This window comes from Tachypleus tridentatus, unplaced genomic scaffold, assembly GCF_004210375.1.
Source record: "Tachypleus tridentatus isolate NWPU-2018 unplaced genomic scaffold, ASM421037v1 Hic_cluster_2, whole genome shotgun sequence".
NCBI lineage: Eukaryota > Metazoa > Arthropoda > Merostomata > Xiphosura > Limulidae > Tachypleus > Tachypleus tridentatus.
Genome location: NW_027467782.1, coordinates 29588438 through 29609758, shown reverse-complemented (window position 1 = coordinate 29609758; position 21321 = coordinate 29588438). Strand labels below are relative to the sequence as shown.

The following is a 21321-nucleotide window of genomic DNA, read 5'->3' as shown; positions in this document are numbered from 1 at the left end:
GGATGAACAAGACTGCTTAGTGTTGGTGTTATTATTTGGATTATTTCATGACTTAATATTTAATGATTGTTAAGTTATTCATAATTATATTGTTAAGTGTTATCCATTTTTTACTTCAGTATTGGTAAAGTGAAAAGACAGTGTTTGTTTATGACAACTGTTTCATATGAATCTGGTTCATTTTCTGTCCTTTTAATGGTGTAATTCAATATTTGAATTTATAGATAAGTAAATTTTCACTTTTTGAAATTAAACACTCACTATTCTCTAGTACTTTTCTTACAGTAGTTTTAGTTTTGGTTTTTATTGATATAAAAATGGCTTCACTTTCTGTGTACATATGTGTTTATTTTTTATTTCTCAGGTTTTTAAAGATTGTTTACCTTGTGGAACCACAACATGAATTATGCCTGCTGTTTAAAGTATTAATAATTGAATGTTATTAGAATGATGACATATTGTAACTTTCCAAATCACTGAATAAAATTCACAGCACTATGTGTTCGGACTTACATTGCTAGAAACCGGTTTGGATACCCATGGTAGGAAGAGCAAACATATCTCATTGTTTAGTTTTGTGCCTAACTTTAAACAAACTGAATAAAATTCAACTAAAAGCTTTTTATGAATAACTCCTTCAACAATAGATACATTTATAAAACAACACAGAGATATGGGACTGATAACAGTTTATTATATCTATTAAATTATCAGACAAAAACCATTAGTAATTACATTAAAAACAAAATAAGTACTAACACAGCAGAGATATATATCAAAATGTATTTTTAAAAATTATTGGTTCATATAACTGTACATAAACATTATAAAGTTTATAGCCATTATTTCTTTTATAACTGTACATAAACATTATAAAGTTTTCGCCATTATTTGTTTGTACAAATGTACGTAAACATTATAAAGTTTATAGCCATTATAACCTATGATGTACTCTAAAGACCCTGGTAATTAAGTAGGGGTACATTGACAGCTGTACATAGTATGTACGTCATCTCCTGTTAAATTATGGTTGATGTAATAACTATTTCAAAATTAGCCCACAAACTATCTCTACATGGTTAACTTATCTGTAAAGATATCTTGTGTCATTTTTGTGATGAGAATACACCTCACTGAGTGTGTAACCATTCATAACTGATACATCATTCAGTTTACCACATAAAGTCTGGCTCTAACCGTCTGTACATTGACACATTATCCAGTTTCCGCTGTGTCTGGTAAACGGATGACATTGTTAAGACTGGTTCTCTGGTAATAGTTTTAGTTGTGGGTGATCTAAATTGGCAGATCCTGGTCATCTGTTTGTGTTTTGAATGAAGCTGTCCAGATGTGTAATATAGGTTTGGATATAGTCCAACATTCATGCTAATGGTACATGTCACCAACTTGTATTAACCTGCTCTGATCGGCCAGTTTTCATTCATCTGATGGTTTTTAAGTGGTAAAACATCGATATTTCTTTACTGAGGTCTGGACATTGTTCACCAACAATTTGAAATACTTTAAATGCTGTGATTGACTTTAAAAGAGGCAAGTGAGAGAAGCTTATGCAAATCTAGTGGATACAGTGTGAGCTAAGGTGATCAGTTTCAGATCATAAGTTCAATTATCACATATCTGATTTGGATAACAATAAACATTCATTAAAACATTAGTTTTGTTACCATGGCTGGTTGGCATGTTAGTTTTGTTACCATGTTAAAATTACCTGTTGGTAATGAAATAAGCAACATTTGAACAAAATACTTGTGATATTTTATATTGTCAGATGTGTGTTTTGGATTATTTGGTAAAGATGGTAAAGCCATATCATTCTACATAATGATATAAACAAAGTTATTTCTATTTCATCAGATCACTGTGTTACCGAGATCAGCAGTGTAAGTACTGGATCTGATCAAAATTGTCATCAGTGTAAGTACTGGATCTGATCCAACTTGTCATCAGTGTAAGTACTGAATCTGATCCAACTTGTCATCAGTGTAAGTACTGAATCTGATCAAACTTGTCATCAGTGTAAGTACTGAATATGATCAATCTTGTCATCAGTGTAAGTACTGAATATGATCAAACTTGTCATCAGTGTAAGTACTGAATCTGATCAAACTTGTCATCAGTGTAAGTACTGAATCTGATCAAACTTGTCATCAGTGTAAGTACTGAATACTGATCTGATCAAACTTGTCATCAGTGTGATCTTGTCATCAGTGTAAGTACTGAATCTGATCAGTGTAATACTTGTCATCAGTGTAAGTACTGAATCTGATCATCAACTTGTCATCAGTGTAAGTACTGAATATGATCAATCTTGTCATCAGTGTAAGTACTGAATCTGATCAAACTTGTCATCAGTACTGAATCTGATCAAACTTGTCATCAGTGTAAGTACTGAATCTGATCAAACTTGTCATCAGTGTAAGTACTGAATCTGATCAAACTTGTCATCAGTGTAAGTACCGAATCAGTTTTCAGTATAAGTACTGGATCTGATCAAACTTGTCATCAGTGTAAGTACTGAATCTGATCCAACTTGTTTTCAGTATAAGTACTGGATCTTATCAAACGTGTCATCAGTTTAAGTACTGAATCTGATCAAACTTGTCATCAGTGTAAGTACTGAATCTGATCAAACTTGTCAACAGTGTAAGTACTGGATCTTAAACAAAATTGTCAGAAGTGTATTAAACCTGATCCTGAACTCCATATCACTGAAGTTGTGCTGTCTGTGGTCCCTGAGACAAGGTTCTTGGAACTTATCTTTGCCTGTATGCTGACCTTTACACCACACATGGGTCAAATGTATAAGAGCACGGAACATCCTCTGTGTCCTCTCTTCCACCACTTGGGCAGCAGATCGACGTTCTATGCTAAAGATATGTAGTGCTCTTATTAGTCGCAACTTGACTGTGGATTATTGAACTGTAACTCTGGCTGACCTTTGGCCTTAAAGATGCTAGATCCTATTCATCATTGAGGTCTTTGGCTCTGCACTGGGGCTTTCAGCACCTCCCAGTTCAGAGCTTATACACAGAGTCTCATGAACCTTTTTTGCACCTCCATTGTTTGCAACTGTCTTTACAATATGCTTTCATACTTTGTTACTTACCAAAGCATCTCATCTGGGGTTTTGTTTTCCTTCCTTGTTGGGCCATGCTTTTTCAGACCAGATGGTTTGCCATTGCTCCTTTTGGCATTCATATCAGGTACAGTTAGATGAATTGGGTCTGTTCTCAATAAACATTGCTGTATCCACTGGTTAGCCGATCCTACCATGGCTTCTTACATTTCTTAATTGTGACTTATCTTTAAATCATCTGAGAAAAGTTGACACTCCTGATTGGAAATATTATCTGCAATTTGCTGAACATCTTTTGAACCATCCTTGCATTCCTATTTATATAGATGGTTCAAAATCAGGTGACTGTGTTGGCTCTGCCATGGATTGTTGTGGTTCGGTGGTTGCCCACAGAATCCCCACTACAGCCTCTGTGTTTACTGCTGAACTGTATGCTATTTCCCTTGCCCTGGATCACATAGAAGTTAAGCAGTAGTCAAACTGCACTATTTGTACTGACTCGCATAGTTCTCTACTGGCCCTGGAATTGCTTCAAGTTAATTTACACCCTGTTCTTGCTGATATTCAAAACCACTGGCCCATTTCTCTTTAACATCTACTTCTATCCAGTTTTTCTGGATACCAGGCCACTTTGGTATTCATGGGAATGAGCTTGCTGACACTGCAGCTAAGTCTATCTGCTCTGGCTCTATCACCACTGTACCTGTCCCATACATAGACTATGGTCCTGTATTCAAGACTCATCTCTGTGCCAGCTGGCAGTTGACTTGGAGTTAGCAACATGAAAACAAGCTTTTCCAAATAAAACATTATATTGGACTTTAGTCGTCTTGTTTCCGTCAGGATTGGAGAGAGTAAGTTGTTTTAACTAGACTACGCATTGGTCACAGTTTTTTAACTCATCATTTGCTTTTATCTGGAACTGATGCACCAGTGTGTAGTTTGTGTAACACTCAAATTACAATAAGCCACATTTTACTTTCTTGTCATTGTTATGACTGTCAACAACGGCACCATTTTAAACATGTTCTGTCCCAAGGTTTGTCCATAATGTTAGACAGTGATGGTGACACTGTCCACCTTGGTAATGTTTTTAGTTTTCTAAAGGTCATTAATCTTTTAATTTCTACATTACACCTTTTAATGTGGTTCCCTTTTAAAATCATCTAGTTCAATTTAAAATTAGAAACTGGCCTAACATGAAATAACTCGATGCAAGGACTGGAAAGGCCAACTTCAGGTGACTAACGCTGCTGTTCGAACTACCCATTAGTCATCCTGGCAAGGTATTATTATATCAGGTGACTGATGGTGGTTTTTGTACTTACCTGTTAGTCTTCCTGGTGAGTTATCATTTTACAGTTACACTACAGAAAGTCCTTTACAACTTAAATTTCTGTAATTTTTCTTGACTTTGTAGACTAGATGTAAACATTGGTTTTATGCTATTTATGTTGTTTTTTTTAACTTTGTTTTGTTTTACCTTAATTTCCTTTTATGAATTTTACTAAATTTACTTTTAACTTTTTACCAGATGTTTGGTGCAGATAGCCTAGCTGCTTTGTGCCATAAAACACTTAATCAAGCAACAACGAATCGGTAATGTAACAGTGAACTTTCTGTATCATTATGCATCTCTTGATCTCCACAAAATGAGAGATTCAGGAATCTAATTTAGAGAAGAAAATTGCTGTGATTTGTAACAAATGGAATAAAAAAAGACAACAAATTCAACACTATTTATTGTATCAAGGGAAACTAAAGGATATTCTAAATGAGAAAGTTAAACTGTAGTACACATTTTCAGTAAGTATAAACATTGATAAGACTTCAAGAACCAAGTTTTGGCTTTCTTAAAGACAGACTACTCTCCTGCAGATTCAATTGAAGGCTTCATCATAACCATAAAATTTGCTTATCACAAGAAAATGCAGAAAAGGGTACCAGGACATAGAAATGTCTTTGTTTCTTGTGACAACTTCAAAGTATCCTCACAAACACAAGGTCAAGTAGAATGCAATTAAACTATCCCACAAATAGTACGTTGTCTTCTTGAAATATTGAGTCACAAAGAAGTAACACCTCAGGTTTGATGTTTCATGTGACAGCTACCAGGTTTAATCAGAATTTAAAAAAATTAAAGATTGTTGTAAATAATAAATACTATGGGAAAGAAAGATATGTAGTATTTGTATACTTAATCATTCACATGTAAAATATAAGATAATGAGTTCTTTAAGAAAGCAAGTTTTTATATCCTCAGTTTCAGAAAATGTGGGAAGACTAGGACATTTCTTAAAATTCTGTTTATAAAATATAGATTTGTAAATCCTTTTTTCCTTGTTATTATAATAACAACAGGAAAACAGAGAAATATAATATTATGTAGAATATAAGATAATGAGTTCTTTAAGAAAGCAAGTTTTTATATCCTCAGTTATAGAAAATGTGGGAAGATCAGAACATTTCTTAAAATTCTGTTTATAAAATACAGATTTGTAAATCCTTTTTTTGCTTGTTAGTATAATAACAATAGGTAAACTGAAAAGCATCAACTCAGATTGTGATGTTTACAACGTATTAATAAGTAGGTTTTCTTCTTTCAGGTGGTTTACAGCTGTACAAAACATAATTCATCATGGTATCAAGCAGAAGCATGTTCCGTCTCCCACTATTCAGCTTCATCTACAGTCTTTCTTTGACAATGCAGCAATGCTAATGACTCTGCAACTCCAATCTCTCTGCAAGGTGTTTATGGAAAAATACACTGAATTTTTATGCAGATCTAAGGTAGTTATGCCAATATTTGCCTGACATTTTAAAGAAAGATGTTTAATTTATCTTTAGAATAACATGGGTTGCCCTATTTCCTATTTGTAAATGCATAAACTTTACTACATTTTGTCTGTTATAAATACATAATTAATTTTTACCAAAAGAATTGATTATCTGTAAAAGAAAGTTACCAGTAATACAAAAAATGTTTAAAAAAATGTGTAACTATAGATTAAATGTTTTATTGACATCTCATTGAACTGAATGTGTTAAATACTGGACCTGGAGCATATAAAGTTGAATAACTCTGGAATTTACAATCATCTAAACTAAGACTGAAGTGAGAAACTGAGCAGTGGACACTTCAGAATAAAAGACTCATTGAATGATGAATGGATGCAAAGAAAATACAAAACACTCCTCATTTATGATCAACAATTTAAGCTGAACAATCAACCAACTACATCACTGCATCTCAAACTATGATTAACGGATCTTGCTTGAGATGGAAAAATGTGAAAATTTCATTCAGCAAATAAGTGAAGTGGAAGAGTAAATAGTGTTGATAAGATAAATGAAAAACAGAAACTGAACCTGTTAGGAGTAAACCAACTTTCATAGCTCATTAAAGAGAATCTTCACATATGCAAAGCCACATGAAATTATTTCATAACAATAATTTGTACACAAATACTCCAGAGCTGATGAAGTGCTGTTGCCCAAAACATGGTATTCATGTTTTATCAATAAAGTTATTTTAAATTGTTGACTCTTTCAACATTACTTTATAATCTATTTTGCATTTGTTATTTTCTCACCTGTACAATTATTTTATTATTAGAACTAATCATTCCTTTATTATGTTATTGATGTAAATCAAAAAATGAGCAAAGGTTCTAAACCTGTCTCTCACTTGTGATATTAATAGTGTGACTGAATTGTATTTACAGTGACAATCTTCCATTCAGCTGCTCTTCTATCCAGTTAGGTAATTTTTTTCTAATACCTACAGAGATAATTCCTTTTAAATGTTTTATTTAGCACCTTGTCAAATGCTTTCTGAAGGTCAATATACCAAATCTACACTGTTATCCTCATCTACATAATCAGTAACCCTTTGAAATGACTTTGTAAAGCCTCTATTATCAGACTTTCTTAAATTTTTTTCACAACTGATGTAAGATTAATACACTTATAATCACTGGGAGAATTATTATCTCTCATGAAAAGAGGAGTGAAATATTAGCTAACTTACAATCCTTTGGCACCTGCCCACTATTCAAGAACTAACAAAAATAGTAGCAAGCAGCTTATATATCTAATCCTTAACCTCCTTCAAATTTCTTGGTAAATATCTAGCCCAGTAGCATTATCGTTCTTTAAACTGCTCAATGTTTTCTAAACAATCTCAGAATTAATGAATTCATCTTTTTCAACCTGTTCAAGATTAGGAATACCTTTTAAATATTCATTAATTAAAACTGAAGAAAAACAAATTTAATAACCCAGCCTTCTCATAATCATTAAATATAGGCCGATCTCTATCAGTTCTAAAGGGTTTTACCTTATCTGAAGACTTTGTAATATTTCTTGAATATACAATGCTTTTCTTTAATTTTATCTCTTATACCCTTTGTGAACCAACCTGATTTTGTATTTGGAGCTACCCTTTTATTTCTAAAGGAATACATTTGTTTAATTATTTTCTCTGTATTTACCCCATAGACAATCCTATTCACATACTTTGTCAAGGAATCACCCATAACTACAATCTTCTTAGGTTATCATCCACATCCTTCTCTGTTTCTTTTGTTGACTTTCTCTTTAGTAGTTCCTTGTATATACAATTCAATGAATAAAATATTTTGTTCAATAGAACAGGCTCGTTACAGTTACCTCCACTGTATAATACTCTTCCTAACTTTCTGAAAATCATTGTTAGTTGATGTACCCTTTCTTATAAAAGCTTAAGCCCTTGCTGCCATCTCCCACAGTTTACACATCTCTTTATTTATAATAGTGATAGGCATAAGCCTCTTGTGTCTTTCTATTTTTTTTTAATCTTTTGAAATTCTTTTTGAAGTGGTTAGCCTTAGCCAGTGGAAAGTTGCTACACAACATTTACCAACCCATTTACAATGTTTTGGAGGTAAAACATCTGAATTATAAGATTCAAGTTATCGTTGTAGTCATCTTTGAATATCAAAGTTAATGTTAACTGACACTATCATACAACTCACATAAGATTTGCATTAAGAATAAAAGTAGAAAAACTTTAATTTACACACAAAGAGAAACAGTCCTAAAACATTTTTTTCTGCATTTTCAAAAAAAGGTTTACAAAGAAGTATACAAGTGCAAGAACCACAACACACTGCTGAGTATATATTCTTCAACATTAAAAAAAAGTTAAACTACAGTGATACAAACTAACAGCTTTCAGAGAAGAAGGAAAAACAGTTTTGGTTACTCTCCCAAAACATTTTTGTGTATACATGATTGTTTCTCTTGTGTGTTTTAATTCACATTTAACTTTTGTAAGCTTGATTAGCTTATAATTAGTAGGATTCATTTCTTTTTTGTTTTTTATTACTTTACCTAAAATAGCATAATTCTATGTATATTATGTAATTTCAATGACCAAGCTTGATTGCCTTGTAAAAGAACTTGTACCTTTAATACATCCCCATGTTATTTTCTAAAGTTTACCACAGAAAAGATATTTTCATTGTTTACAAAAAAACCAATGGAAAATTTCTTAAAAAATTACTTTAAACATTGGTTTTGTTGTTTATTTAGCATTGTAGAAAATTTACTTCCAAATATGGGCTAAATATACTTTTCTTTCTTCTTTGTGGATAAAAGTTAGTCAACTAATCTGAGTGTAATGTTCATGAGTTTTAGACATACACCTTAAATTACTGTAAATCATTTTGTACTGTTTGTGTTCATATGTGATGTTCATTACAGTATCAGAACTTTGTTTACCTTTTTTATTAAGACTTTGATTATTACTTCAGATAAGATAAAAATTTAAACTTTGATTATTACTCCACATAAGATAAAAATTAAAACCTATTAACTGTAAAAATAATGCTTTTCATCACCACACATACATAAGTAGAAAATGAACCCAGCCATTTACTTGTACAGTTCAAATCCTTGGCTGTACAAAAATATATTTTATACAAATTGAGAGTTAAGTATGGTGAGCAGTTAGTTTTAGTTGATAAGTTCTGTATAACAGAGGACTGCATTTTAAAATACATGTTTGCATACCTATACAACCTTCATGCAGTTGTTTACTTGCTTGTCACAAAAAGAAAAAAAATGTTACAGATTAGTTAGAAAACATTAAAATATTTTCTAAACTTTTACAAATGTGTTTTTAGGCTTTGTAGAGTAGGTAAGATGCAACCATCCAGTATGTTGCACAAAAATATCTATTTCTCTTTAGAGTAAAATTTGTATACATGTCTTTTTTGTTTCAGGAAAATCACATGTTTATTATAAAATTGGTTGCAGTTGGACAGCAGATCAAACTTGAACCAACTTACCATAATTTTGAAACAGTTTTGTTGGATATCTTGGATTCTTTGCTTCATTCTGTCAGAATAATTCCTCGAGTTGAAAATCATCTGAATACAGTATGTTTTGGCTCTCAAGTATTATCAAGACACAGATATTAACTGTTGTCAAAGAACAATTCCAGCATCTTCAGAAATACATGAACAACTTTAATAAGTATCTTTACATTTTAGATGGTGAGGTATGTTTTCAAGTTATTAAAGTAGGAAATTTATTTGCATCATTTGATCAGTGATCATGTTAAAATATAAAGAATTAACAGTTTTTTCCATTATATTTAATCATTTTATATTTGATTATGATGGCTAACTATGGGATAATAGAAAAACTGCTTATGTTTGTGCTGCCTAACATGTTACTTCTAGTGGAGCAGCGAAGTGCAAAATTTAGTATGGACCCACAGCAATATTGTGCACAGGATGTACACTGTCCTTTTGAGACAAATTACAGATTAAAACAAAAAACTCTACATATGACTTATTTAGAAATGGGAATAATCATGCAGTCTCTAACTGAGTAGGCTTGAGTAATGTGCAGAATGGTTACAGTCATGCCAAAGCCATCCCATGCTTATGATATTCAAATATCTGATATATCTTCTCAGCACACGGGGAGAAGACACAGTAGTCCTTAGAAAGTAACATACAGCGATTAGATCCAAATGCAAGCCCACCAATATCACTCCTAGGAGGGTGCTAAGAGTACTTTCAGAGTTAAATAGATATCAGTAAAATAGTAGGTAAAATACATAGTGGCCAAGGGGGATAACATAGAGAACTAAGTTTATGTGCTGATCCATCAAGACTTTCTGTAGAGGCCCTGAAGGTGCATGCCAAGTGTAGGTGAGAAGTGTATATGCACAAACAACATTTCTGCTTGATATATATATGTATGATAGATGTAGTAAACATTTAAGAGCATTTGTAAAATGGATAAGTTATTCTAAATATATTTATAATTACAAAAACAAACCTCAGCAAAACTGACTGAATTCTAACTTTTAGCAGTCCCCAAACCCAGTGGGTCAGCAGTAACTTTATGGATTTAAATCTCTAAATTCATGAGTTCAATTCACTACAGTGGACAGAAAACACAGTCCAATGTGTAGGATTTTACTAAAACAACAATAAATTTTTACTACATTTCTTCATTAAAGCTTTTCTCCCCCCGCTAGTACAGCGGTATGTCTCCAGATTTACAACGCTAAAATCAGGGGTTCAATTCCCCTCAGTGGGCTCATCAGATAGCCCAATGTGGCTTTGCTGTATGAAAACACACACACAAACTTTTTTTATGTATTCTCTTCAGAGGCCATTATTATTAGATATTTTTTTGCTATAATGTGTTTTTCTAGTTTAAGAATTTACTGAAGGCCTTTGTAAATAGAACATTGTGGAGACTTCAGGACCAATTAAATAATACTAAACATTTGCTAGATGTAAAGAAATATATGTTAATGAACCTCACAAGACAAATTAACAAGAATAATTAAATATTGTGTAAATGACAGCAATATAGCAGGTTAATGTAAAACAATATGAAGTTCTGCATTGGACTATGTTAGAAGACTATATTCTGAGAGTAAAAATTTTAAATACTTTTGTTACTTGATTTATTAAGTGGAATATTTAGTGTCTGATATTTGTGTCTGTGTTACTTAAGTGTTTTAAAACCAAAAAAATCATAATGTCATTTTGTTCATTAACACTACAATGTGATTGTGTTAGTAAACAATGCTCTGTGTCTTTAGAGAGTTTATTATGTAACTGTGTTGGTAAACTCTTGGTTACATAGTAATATTTGTATTATTTGATAATTGAGTTTAAAGCAGACAGTGTGATTGTATTAATAAACTGTACTTTAGCAATAAATAAGTGTTATTATATTATTAACATATTGTATTATATGTGTTGCATTGTTTTAATAATAATTATTCCAGTATGATCTCAAACACAGCTATATCACATTTCTTTTGCTCTTTGAGCATTGTTAAAAACTTTTCTCAATCAGTGCACCAGTCTATATACCCCTATCAATTTTGCACCATTTCTGAACATGTACATATCATGCGACTACTTTCCACCAACAGTATTGTGCTACCTATATTGAAGCAGCTTAGCTCTTTCTGCCATTCTCACTCAATCCTCACTTTTAAGAATTGGCAGATTCTGAAAGAAATACACAAGAAAAATGTTAACTTCTGATATGGTCTTACCTCCTTTCACACCTTCTCTATTGGTACAGCATTGTTTAGTTATGTTTTTTTGCATGCTACTGAAATATAAGAGATCTCATGAATTGCAAACATTGTGTCAACTATGCATTTCCTGTTACAGTCGAAAATGTTACTGTTAAACAGCTTCTCAGGAATCAGGTTAGACTTCATCTGTAAAGAAAGTTTGTCTTAATTTGCAGGAAGCTACGTTTGTATGTTCAACAGTTATTTCTTCTTATTTTTCATGTGGCATTGTTTCTGAGAAAAATACAATTAATGAGAAAATAATTTGGACTCTTTTTCTCCAGTAGCTTATTTTAATCTATTACACTGTACACTTCTTAAAGAGTTTTCACCTTCCACCCATTCCTGTACTGCAATGTCATTCACTTTGGTGGTGAATTGTTCTTCCTGTCCTTTATCCTGTTGCTTCCAGCTCTATCAGGGAATCCATGATAAGTATTTCAACATGAATGCTTCACACTTGGTTAATACACTTGTAGCTTGGCTCCAATACTTTTGTGTGGCTTTGTCCTTATCTAAAATGGAAGAATTAAGTATTTTTTGTCATCTCTGTTTGGACTTTGCTATGTTAGAAATTTATGTGTCATTTGTCATCTAAGTGTCTTTAGAGGCATTGCAAATGAGATATTGATTATTACTTTGTTGTTTTTCTTTGCATATTCATTAATATTAAATACTGTGTAGACTTAACAAATTTCAAGGGCTTGTTAGGTTATTTTTACTAAGTTCTTTAACTAAGTATGTTTAAATTGATTGCAAGTTACACATGATTACTACTTGTAACATCTTATTTGTTATTCCAGCTCTCAAATGGTGCAACAGTATGTCTGTGGATTTACAATATCAGAAACTGGGTTTCAATACTCATGGTGGACAGAGCATAGATAACCCATTGTGAAACTTTGTGCTTAACTTCAGACAAACAATTCTTATTATCTTTTCATAATTTTCTTCATCAATCTTAACTGTGTGCTTTATCATCTTAATTTTTGTTAGTGTAGGACTTAAATGTGTCCTTTTTTCTTTAGGTTAATTTAGAGGATTTGTGAATTAATATTGATTCTTAATGTGTTTTCTAGGTAATTTTATTGGTTTGCACATTTTTTTTATTATTTTGTGGACTATGCCGATTTAGATGGTTTGTCTGATATTTATCAGTACTTTTTAAGCTATATATGTTTAAATAGCTTGTATGTCACATATCTTTACTAGTAACATGTAATTCACTAATCTATAAGAATGATATTTTTCATTGTTTTTATCTCCATGCTTTATTCTCATAATTTTCTTCAGTGTTTGATGTAATTATGTGTCCTTTGTCATCTAGATTACTTCAGATGAATTGTAAGTTAGATGTGGATTATTAATGTGTTTTCTAGGTAATCTTAATCATTTTGCACAGTTATTATTATTACATATTTTGTGGGCTAGATACACTTAGATGGTTGTCTATTTGATACTTATAAGTACTTTGCTAATTAGGTAGATTTAGATAATTTCTAGATTACATACCAGAAATAGGTACTTGATTGTTCTATTTGAATAAATGCTGTTGTTTTTTTGTAATTCTTCACTATGTGCCTTATCATACTAATTTTGTAAACTTAGAACTTAAATGTTTGTTTTGTTCCATCACTGACATGTTTTATTCTTTCCTGGTTACAGAGCTGAGCTTTGCTTTGGTTTCTTTTCTTATTTTCATGACACTAGTAATATCATTTTATCCTTGTAATCTACAGCTTGGAGTTCTTCTTTCCATATCACCATTCTCAAGTTTTTGGCAGTTCATCAAGCTTTATCCTACTTTCTTCCTCTCTCTATCATGGAGTGGGTGGTAATGTTACATTCTGACATCTTCACTGTAGTAACTCGTATCACAGAGCCAGGAAGTAACAGTTCAAGGTCTCTGTGTTTTCAGATCCTAAATCTCTTTTCTGGGCCCACAATTACCACTTTGTGGTCTTCACTTGCCTTTTCTCCTAAATCTGGTAGTGGATTTTATCTCCTCCCAACAAGATTCTACATGTGGAATAGTCTCTTAATCTACAGGCCTGTAGGTGGATATGTTTTCAGTTGGAGATATCTCATTTATGCCTTTCTCCACTGGATCACCAAATTTCCTTTTCTTTCTTCTTCTGTTTATTATCCACTAACTTTGGGGGTAGTCGTGTTCAGTCAAGTATGGAGAATTCTTCACAATTATGCTTAATATCTTATTTGATATTCTTTCAAGAGTTCTATTTTTATTCCAAACCACACTATGTCTTGTTTTACTAGTGGTTCTGTCTTGGCCAATATAACCATCATTCTCACTGCTCCAGCCTTTACTTGTGTAACCTTTGTCTACCCTTAAATCTGTATTCTGTTGATTTCAGTTATATATTGTTCGTCCAGATGTCACCACACTCTGCCTTCACACATGGCTTTTGTCAGGTGCATTGTTTCAGCCCAGGGATTGACTCCATGTGTTACATCTTTTTTTTTTCTTTGTACCCTTTCATGTCCATTTACCACATAGGTGAGAGTATACCTTAATACTTTGATCTATTTGTTGTGAGTTTTTCCTTTCTACCCTTCTGTTCATTCTCTTTCATTGTTCTTCACCTGGTTGTTTGACAAAGGGTTCTCCACGTTGGTCATTTCTAGATATCTGATAGACTTGTCAAACACATTCCTTTTCTGCAGGTTTTGTCTTTCCCTTTCATTTCTCTCCATTTTATTATTTCAAGTCATGCATCCTCTATGTTCCTATAATATGGATGATTGGGATCTTTGTGTGATTCTTTACATCTTTACCATCCTTCCTTTGAACTTTCATTTTCATGTTCCATCATCCTCTTCCCCTCAAGATTTTATTTTCTTCTCCTCATTGCTTATGGAAATCACAAATTAGATATTTCTGTTTTCAATGTTACCTGCTTCTTCTACCATTTCTCTTATGTCATACTGCTTAACTGGTCTTTCATCCCTAAGATTTGTGCTGCTCATGGATGCTGTTTGACTATCACTTTCATCTTTCACTGGTGCTGATGCTGATTAACTTTTGTCTAGTTCTCTCCTTATGATTTTATGTGGTATTTCCTGACTACTTTTGAGGTTCAATTTCCCAACTTTTATACCCTGGAAACCTTTCATTTTTCATAATAACTCATTAGGCTGGTGTATTCTAACTCCTCCATGGAAGGCCCCCACCTCCACAATGTGTTTTCTCACCTTATTCATCATTTTGTCATATCTTTTTGCCTGGTCAGATATGCACTATTGACGTCATGATTACATTATAACACTCACTGTAGGAATGGGATGTTTCAACAAGACCACTTGTAGCATACCCTGTGGTATGTATATGTATATATCATTTGGAGACCATCACTCATGGACTTCCTGAGTAAAGCAGAAGGGGATTATCACCCATGCTTGCTGACCTTTTGATTGCATTAATTGGGAGTGATATGCTTTTAAAAGTAGGAATTAAAGATACCCATTGTACTTTCTCTAGTGTGATGGTCCTCTGGACTCCCCACCACATGTAATTCCCCCTTTTTTCTTTCAGTGTAACATGGGAGTTCTTACCCATTTCTTAGTTTCTGAAAAGATTGATCATGAGTGAGACTAGAAATTTACTTTACCAGTTAGAAGAGGGCAAGGCTGATCTGCCTTCTTCCATTTCCTCTGGATGCTTTTATCAGGTGGACTCCTGTCAAAATAAAGTAACAAATAGGTTAGAGCAGGCCCAGCCTATACAGAATCCTCCTCTTAAAACTAGGTGCAGGATGACACTCTCCTATTCTTATAGCTGTTTATGGTAGAGACTCCTATTCTCATTAATTCTGGTTGCAGGAGGTTCTTTTCCAGCTCCTACAATTGAGTTTGGGGGACTTCACCTGCTTCTCAGTGACAGATACAGGACATAAGTGCACTGTTCCTATGGTTGAGTAAGTGTTACAAATCTTCCTAATAATTCCAGATGCTGGATATCTCTTTCCTGTATTTATGACTGGGTAATGAACGATTTCTGTTCGTGACACTGGTTACAGATATTGCTTTGTTCATGAGGTTGATTTGAGGCAACCCTGTAATGCTAGTTTTGATGTATTATACTTCTTGTTCCTAATGTGGTTTTGGGAGTTTGTCCAGTTTCAGCCAGAAGCTAACTTCCACTTCTTAATTCCTGTATACTTATGATTAGGCTTGTTACGTATATATATAGATAACACAGTCCACGTGGCTTAGTCACGTTTATGTTTATGTCATAATTTATCTTTTTTTCATCATCAACCTTCTAATGCCAAGGACAAGTCATGAAATCTCATTTGTCTGGTTGAGATTGCACGTGTATGTAGCTAATTCTGTTTATATTTTACTGTGGATTACACCTATGACAGATTCATTTCCTACATCATGAGCAAAGAGCATACCTGTTCCAGAAGTCAGTATGGTACCTCATAAGTGTGTTTCATTTTCATCTCAAAGCACATACATTCATTCAGGGGAGTCACTTTCCACTTGGTTCCCACATTGTATGCTAAAACTTTGCAGTGTTGAATTCAAGTTTTATATGAAAGGAGGTAAGACCATATTGGAAGTTAACATATTTCATGCACTGAAAATGCATTTCTGATAGCTGCTTACTTCCTCTACCCTTGGCTGGTGTTCTTCTTTATAACCTGCCATGAAAGTGAGGATTGAATAACAATAGCAGAGGGAGGTAGCTGCACAAATGTAGGTGATGCAAAAAATTAGTGGAGAGTATTCACATGATATGTACATGTTGAGGTATCATGTGAAATTGGTGAAGTATATTAACTGGCAGGCTGATCATGAAAATGTTTTACAATGCTTAGAGGGCAGAAAAAGGTTGAGATAGCTTTATGTAAGACGAAGTAAGTACCTATTTATAATACATTTTCAGTGTATGAAAAATGTCAACTTCTGAACTTTAAAAAAATAATTTTTTTGCATTTTGAATTTATAATTCTGTGTCTAAGGTTTACCAAACTCACTTGTATTATTGATTCAAAAAACTATTTTTCTTTCTTTGATATAGTAAAACTTTTGCAATAAGTCATATTCATGCTTTTTTTTGCAAAGTTTTCCTGTAAAGATAAATTCTCTTCATTTACATTATTAGACGTATATAAATACTTTTAATTTGATATTTTATTAAGTTTATTAGATATTAAATTTTTCCATCGAAACCTTCTAGTTCTTTTTCCACTGAAATTTCAAGAACCTTGTTATGTGATATGCAGGTCTTTGATTTGCACTACCTAACACTGTTTGAACTTATTTTTAAGAACTTCATTCATTGAAGTGTTCAGTTAGAGATGTTAGTAAAGAAAAGAAGGAGGTCCTAATTCTAAAATAGTTTTGCTATCCTAAAATATGTTTTAAATCTGTAAATTTTGTTCAAAAACAGTTTTATGATAACATTTTTATGTATTTTTTAGTTTATTATTTTTTATTTCCCAATAATGCATCTTCATTAGACTGAAAAAATCACTGTTTAATATGTTAGAGTGAGAGCAGCTTTGTAGTATGGAGAAAACAGGTTTATGAGTATAAATCATGGATCAACAAATTTATGTACACTGCAGACAAAATTGTTGATCTTGGAATGTTCCAGTTGGATTTTCGGGAACATTATGAGTCTTTAGCTAGTCAAACAGAGATCCTTTTGGAAAAGTTATTGAATAACATCTCAAATGAGCACCAGGAAGAAAGTAAAAGGTAACACCATAAAAAATTTAAGCACAGACTTTTTTAATGTTATAAATTCTAATCTAATCAGTTTATCAACAAAAAGCATAAAATGAGAGGGTATTAGATACATACTGTTAATTTAAAAAGTGTGTAGCATTTTTTTATTGCACAGTAAATATTAATTTACACTAATAAGTACCTTCACAGTTATGTCATCTAATATATTATCTTATCTACTTGATAATAGTCATTTTATAAATTTATTAAAATATTTTAAAGTTGATAACCTATCCTGACATAAAAAAGATAACAAATAAAAAATGATGCATAAGTTGTTAAGTTGTATTTTTGTAAAATCTATTAAACAGAAGGAAGTATATATAGAAGGAAGTAGGAATCTATTGTTTATTGGGTTATTATTCTCTACAAATATTCAAAAGAGCTAAAAGGTAACACTGATAATTTGTGAAAGACAATTTTAAAACATATCTGACCCTTACAAAAATTATGTATGTTATAGTCAAAAGCCAACTAGTTTAGAACTACATCAGTTATTACAGATCATAATTAAAATAAAATGCCTTAATGAAAGTCAACCAGTATAAAAAAAATTGTAAAATTTACTTACTGTTGTAAATCAATGAACTAGAAAATGAAATCCTAAAATCATTAGATTGTATTGAGTCATTTGTAGTACTCTTGCTATTTATGATTTTTGTTGATATAGAACTGAAACTTCTTTTAACTAATAAAGTCTTATTTCCTAGTAATAACTATAACCATTTTCGTTTGTTTATTTATATCACTTCTATTCTTCACCTTCAGGTTTTCACCCTAATAAACAAAATATTAGACTTACACGATGACTGGAAATTCTGTACAATTGAGAAAAGCCTTACTATTATTGTTGGATTAACATGTTCATCACCAATGAAGTACTAATGAGTCATTTCTATTAATCAGGCACTAATGATGTGTTAACACATCAATCAGCAAAGATGCTATAACTGTGTGTAAGCAAACAGATAAACAGTCCTTTAGTATTGTACAATGATCATGCATGTGTGTTTCCCTCTTTCAATTAGTAGAAAGTATTTTTTTACTAAAATTTCAGTTCACATGACCTGAGATTTCTGCAGTGCCTTGTTTTGATTACTATTATGGCAACAAGATAGCAAAGTTGTTTAGAGTTTTACTCTGAATGAAACTGCAAGTAATTTACAAAATTCCAATGCACAGTCATTTGAAGAGGATGAAGTAGGTAGTAATTATGAACCCGGTGCTTGTGAGCCTGATGATTCAAGAGGACTGGAGTGTAAATACTAGGTTTTTTTCCAAACTGCTTCATTCATGGCAGATACAATAACCCAGACACTGACAGTGCACTGGAATACTGGTATAAACTGACAGGTGGCTGATTGTTCGAGCTAAATGTATCAGTCCAACTAATATTTATTTTATTGCATAGCCTCAACTGGTTACAGGTTTGCTACAAGAGGCTGTTCCAGTTGGAATATTCAAACTGCTTATTGTGGAGGATTTTTTGAATAGGATGGTTGCTGAAAGGAATAAGTTTGCTGAACAGCTATTGGAATTGAACTTCCTGTTTTTAATGCCTCTTTGACACAAGTAAGAAATAGGAGTCACTGTACATTATTGGCTTAGTGTATGAGATATAATTACTGTAGCAGTAAGTGTATGAAACCACGTTACACTGTGTACACTGTATTCACTAAAGGTTAAAATACCTGTGTTTGCACATATGATTGACACACAAGAACACCAAGAAGTAATGATTTATTGTTAAAGAAAATACACTTTAATTATACAGATGTGAAAAAACTAAACACTTAAGAGAAATTGTTTGATTGCTCTATATATTTAACATGCAGTTTTTGAGTTTTCTTCATAAATGCCTACTTTTATTTAATTTTAACTAACATGGCACAACATGTATAAGTTTTTATCTTGTAGGATTTGTGATGAGTACAAACACATTGTAGATAAAGCTTTAACCATTCCAAAAGCACTCAGGAGTTGATGAACTCTAAGGTAAGAAATGAAAATAATATTGACATTTATTACGTATGTTACATATTATACTTTATCTATTAGTCTACAACTAATTACGTTACATACATTACATATTACGATTTCAAATAACTAGACATTTTAATTTTAATTTAGAAGATAATTAAATGTCACAATGTATTAAATTTACAATATTTGCCAACAGGATTAATACACACAAGTTTCTTAACACAAACCAATTTTGACATACAAAAAAACAATACAATTTATAATAACAGTTATTAAAAATAATTATGAGAAATAATTATTTATATACTAAAATTTTACAAACTCACAAACAATATTCAGTCTTCTTTCTTGTCTGAAACTGGATATTTCATTAATAGTCCAGGCCCACAACGAATAAATTAGTTTTATGTTGATACACATGCATTTCATTTGAGAGGAATGCTAGCTAACTCTATTTGTGGTTAAAGTAAGCTGCAAAAAATTAATTTTTTTTTGTAACATAGTTGATGGTCGTTCTCAATTTTTTTAAGTACAGATATAATCATATACATGTGTATGTGTGTGTATTGTTTTCTTAAAGACAAATACACATAAAGATAGATATATACATGAAAAAAATCTAAAAAGGACTATGTTTGAAATGATAGTGTAAAAGAAACGTGTTATACTAAGGAGTAATGTTTACTGTGTTTTTAGAAAAACTTAAAGGTAATGTTTCACAAATGTAAAAAAAGGTTTGATAAAATATTTTTATCAAATTAATTATATTCTAATAATTTTTTCTTTGTTAAATATTACTTTTATTTTATGATAAACACTATATATACCTTTATATTTCATATACTATATATTTCAAATTGTGAAGTATTTTCACTTTTTTATTTTTCATTTTTACAGAGAGTGGGAACACAAGTTGTTGATGTTAGGAGAGATAATTGATGAGTGGTTAAAAGTTCAAGCTACATGGCTATATTTAGAGCCAATCTTTAGTTCCCCTGATATTATGGCTCAAATGCCAGAGGAGGGAAGGTATGCACTACAACTATTTTAATATTTCCTCAATGTTTTTAGAATTTGTATAAGTAGTATTTTATTGCTTGTGTGAAGACAATTTATATATTATTGTTTTATCTCTGACTTTTTTATTCTCTTTATATACATATTTATGTATATAGCTTAGTATTTTAAACATCAAATATAATTATTAGTGCTTTGTGTAATTCAATTATCTTCTTATACTTATTAGTTGAAATAGAAAAATGTAGTTGTGATAAAAATAAAATGCAGTTATTAAAAACGTTCCATACAGGAAAGAAATACAAATAGAAAACATATTTTTATTTGTTTAAATCTATTGTTACGGGTAGCACCACCTTTTAAATAATTTTGTGGTACATTTAAACTTTAAATGTGTTCCAACATCTTAGATGTTTTTTTTAAATAATTGTTTGAATAATTACATCATCTTAATACTCTTATCATACAATACAGATGATTCACAACTGTAGACAAGAACTGGAGAGACACCATGAAAGCTGCTGTTTTAGACAGACATGTACTGGCAGTTCTCCAGGTTGAAAAAAATTTAGAGAAACTAAAGAAATCCAGTGAGTTGTTGGAACTGATTCAAAAGGTAAAATTGCAGTCCTTTTTGTTGAAACTGTTTAATCTCATTCAGAAGATAACTTTAGTATACTCAATGGCAGTTTTCACCTCTGGGATGTTCCCCATCATAAATTTAAAAAAGTATCTATAAAAATATTCAAGAAAACAAAATGGTCATAAATTTTCACTACCTAACTTAAATAAAGATATATACACATATAAATCAAATAAACAAAATAGGGAATTGTTTTTTTTGATTTGTTTATATTTTATA

General features: G+C 31.8%; 1 protein-coding gene across 40 annotated transcripts in view; it reads left to right on the top strand.

The window, feature by feature from the left end:
- The window catches only part of LOC143242558 (dynein axonemal heavy chain 7-like), a 29576-nt gene extending 9176 nt beyond the window's left edge, over window positions 1–20400 (top strand). For 13 of the 40 annotated variants that reach the window (XM_076486015.1, XM_076486012.1, XM_076486018.1 and 10 more), the window contains 5 exons: window positions 5704–5887; window positions 9364–9641; window positions 17218–17429; window positions 18871–19031; window positions 20340–20400. In XM_076486015.1, coding sequence (XP_076342130.1) covers window positions 9522–9641; window positions 17218–17429; window positions 18871–18949 — 411 coding nt within the window. In that variant the 5' untranslated portion in view covers window positions 5704–5887; window positions 9364–9521 and the 3' untranslated portion in view covers window positions 18950–19031; window positions 20340–20400. Of the gene's footprint in view, window positions 1–364; window positions 543–4631; window positions 4697–5703; window positions 5888–9363; window positions 9642–12502; window positions 12769–17217; window positions 18176–18227; window positions 19032–19376; window positions 19455–20339 lie in introns of those variants that run through there. The other 27 variants (XM_076485986.1, XM_076485983.1, XM_076485987.1 and 24 more) reach the window with 16 other exon arrangements.
- Window positions 20401–21321: the final 921 nt, after the last annotated feature.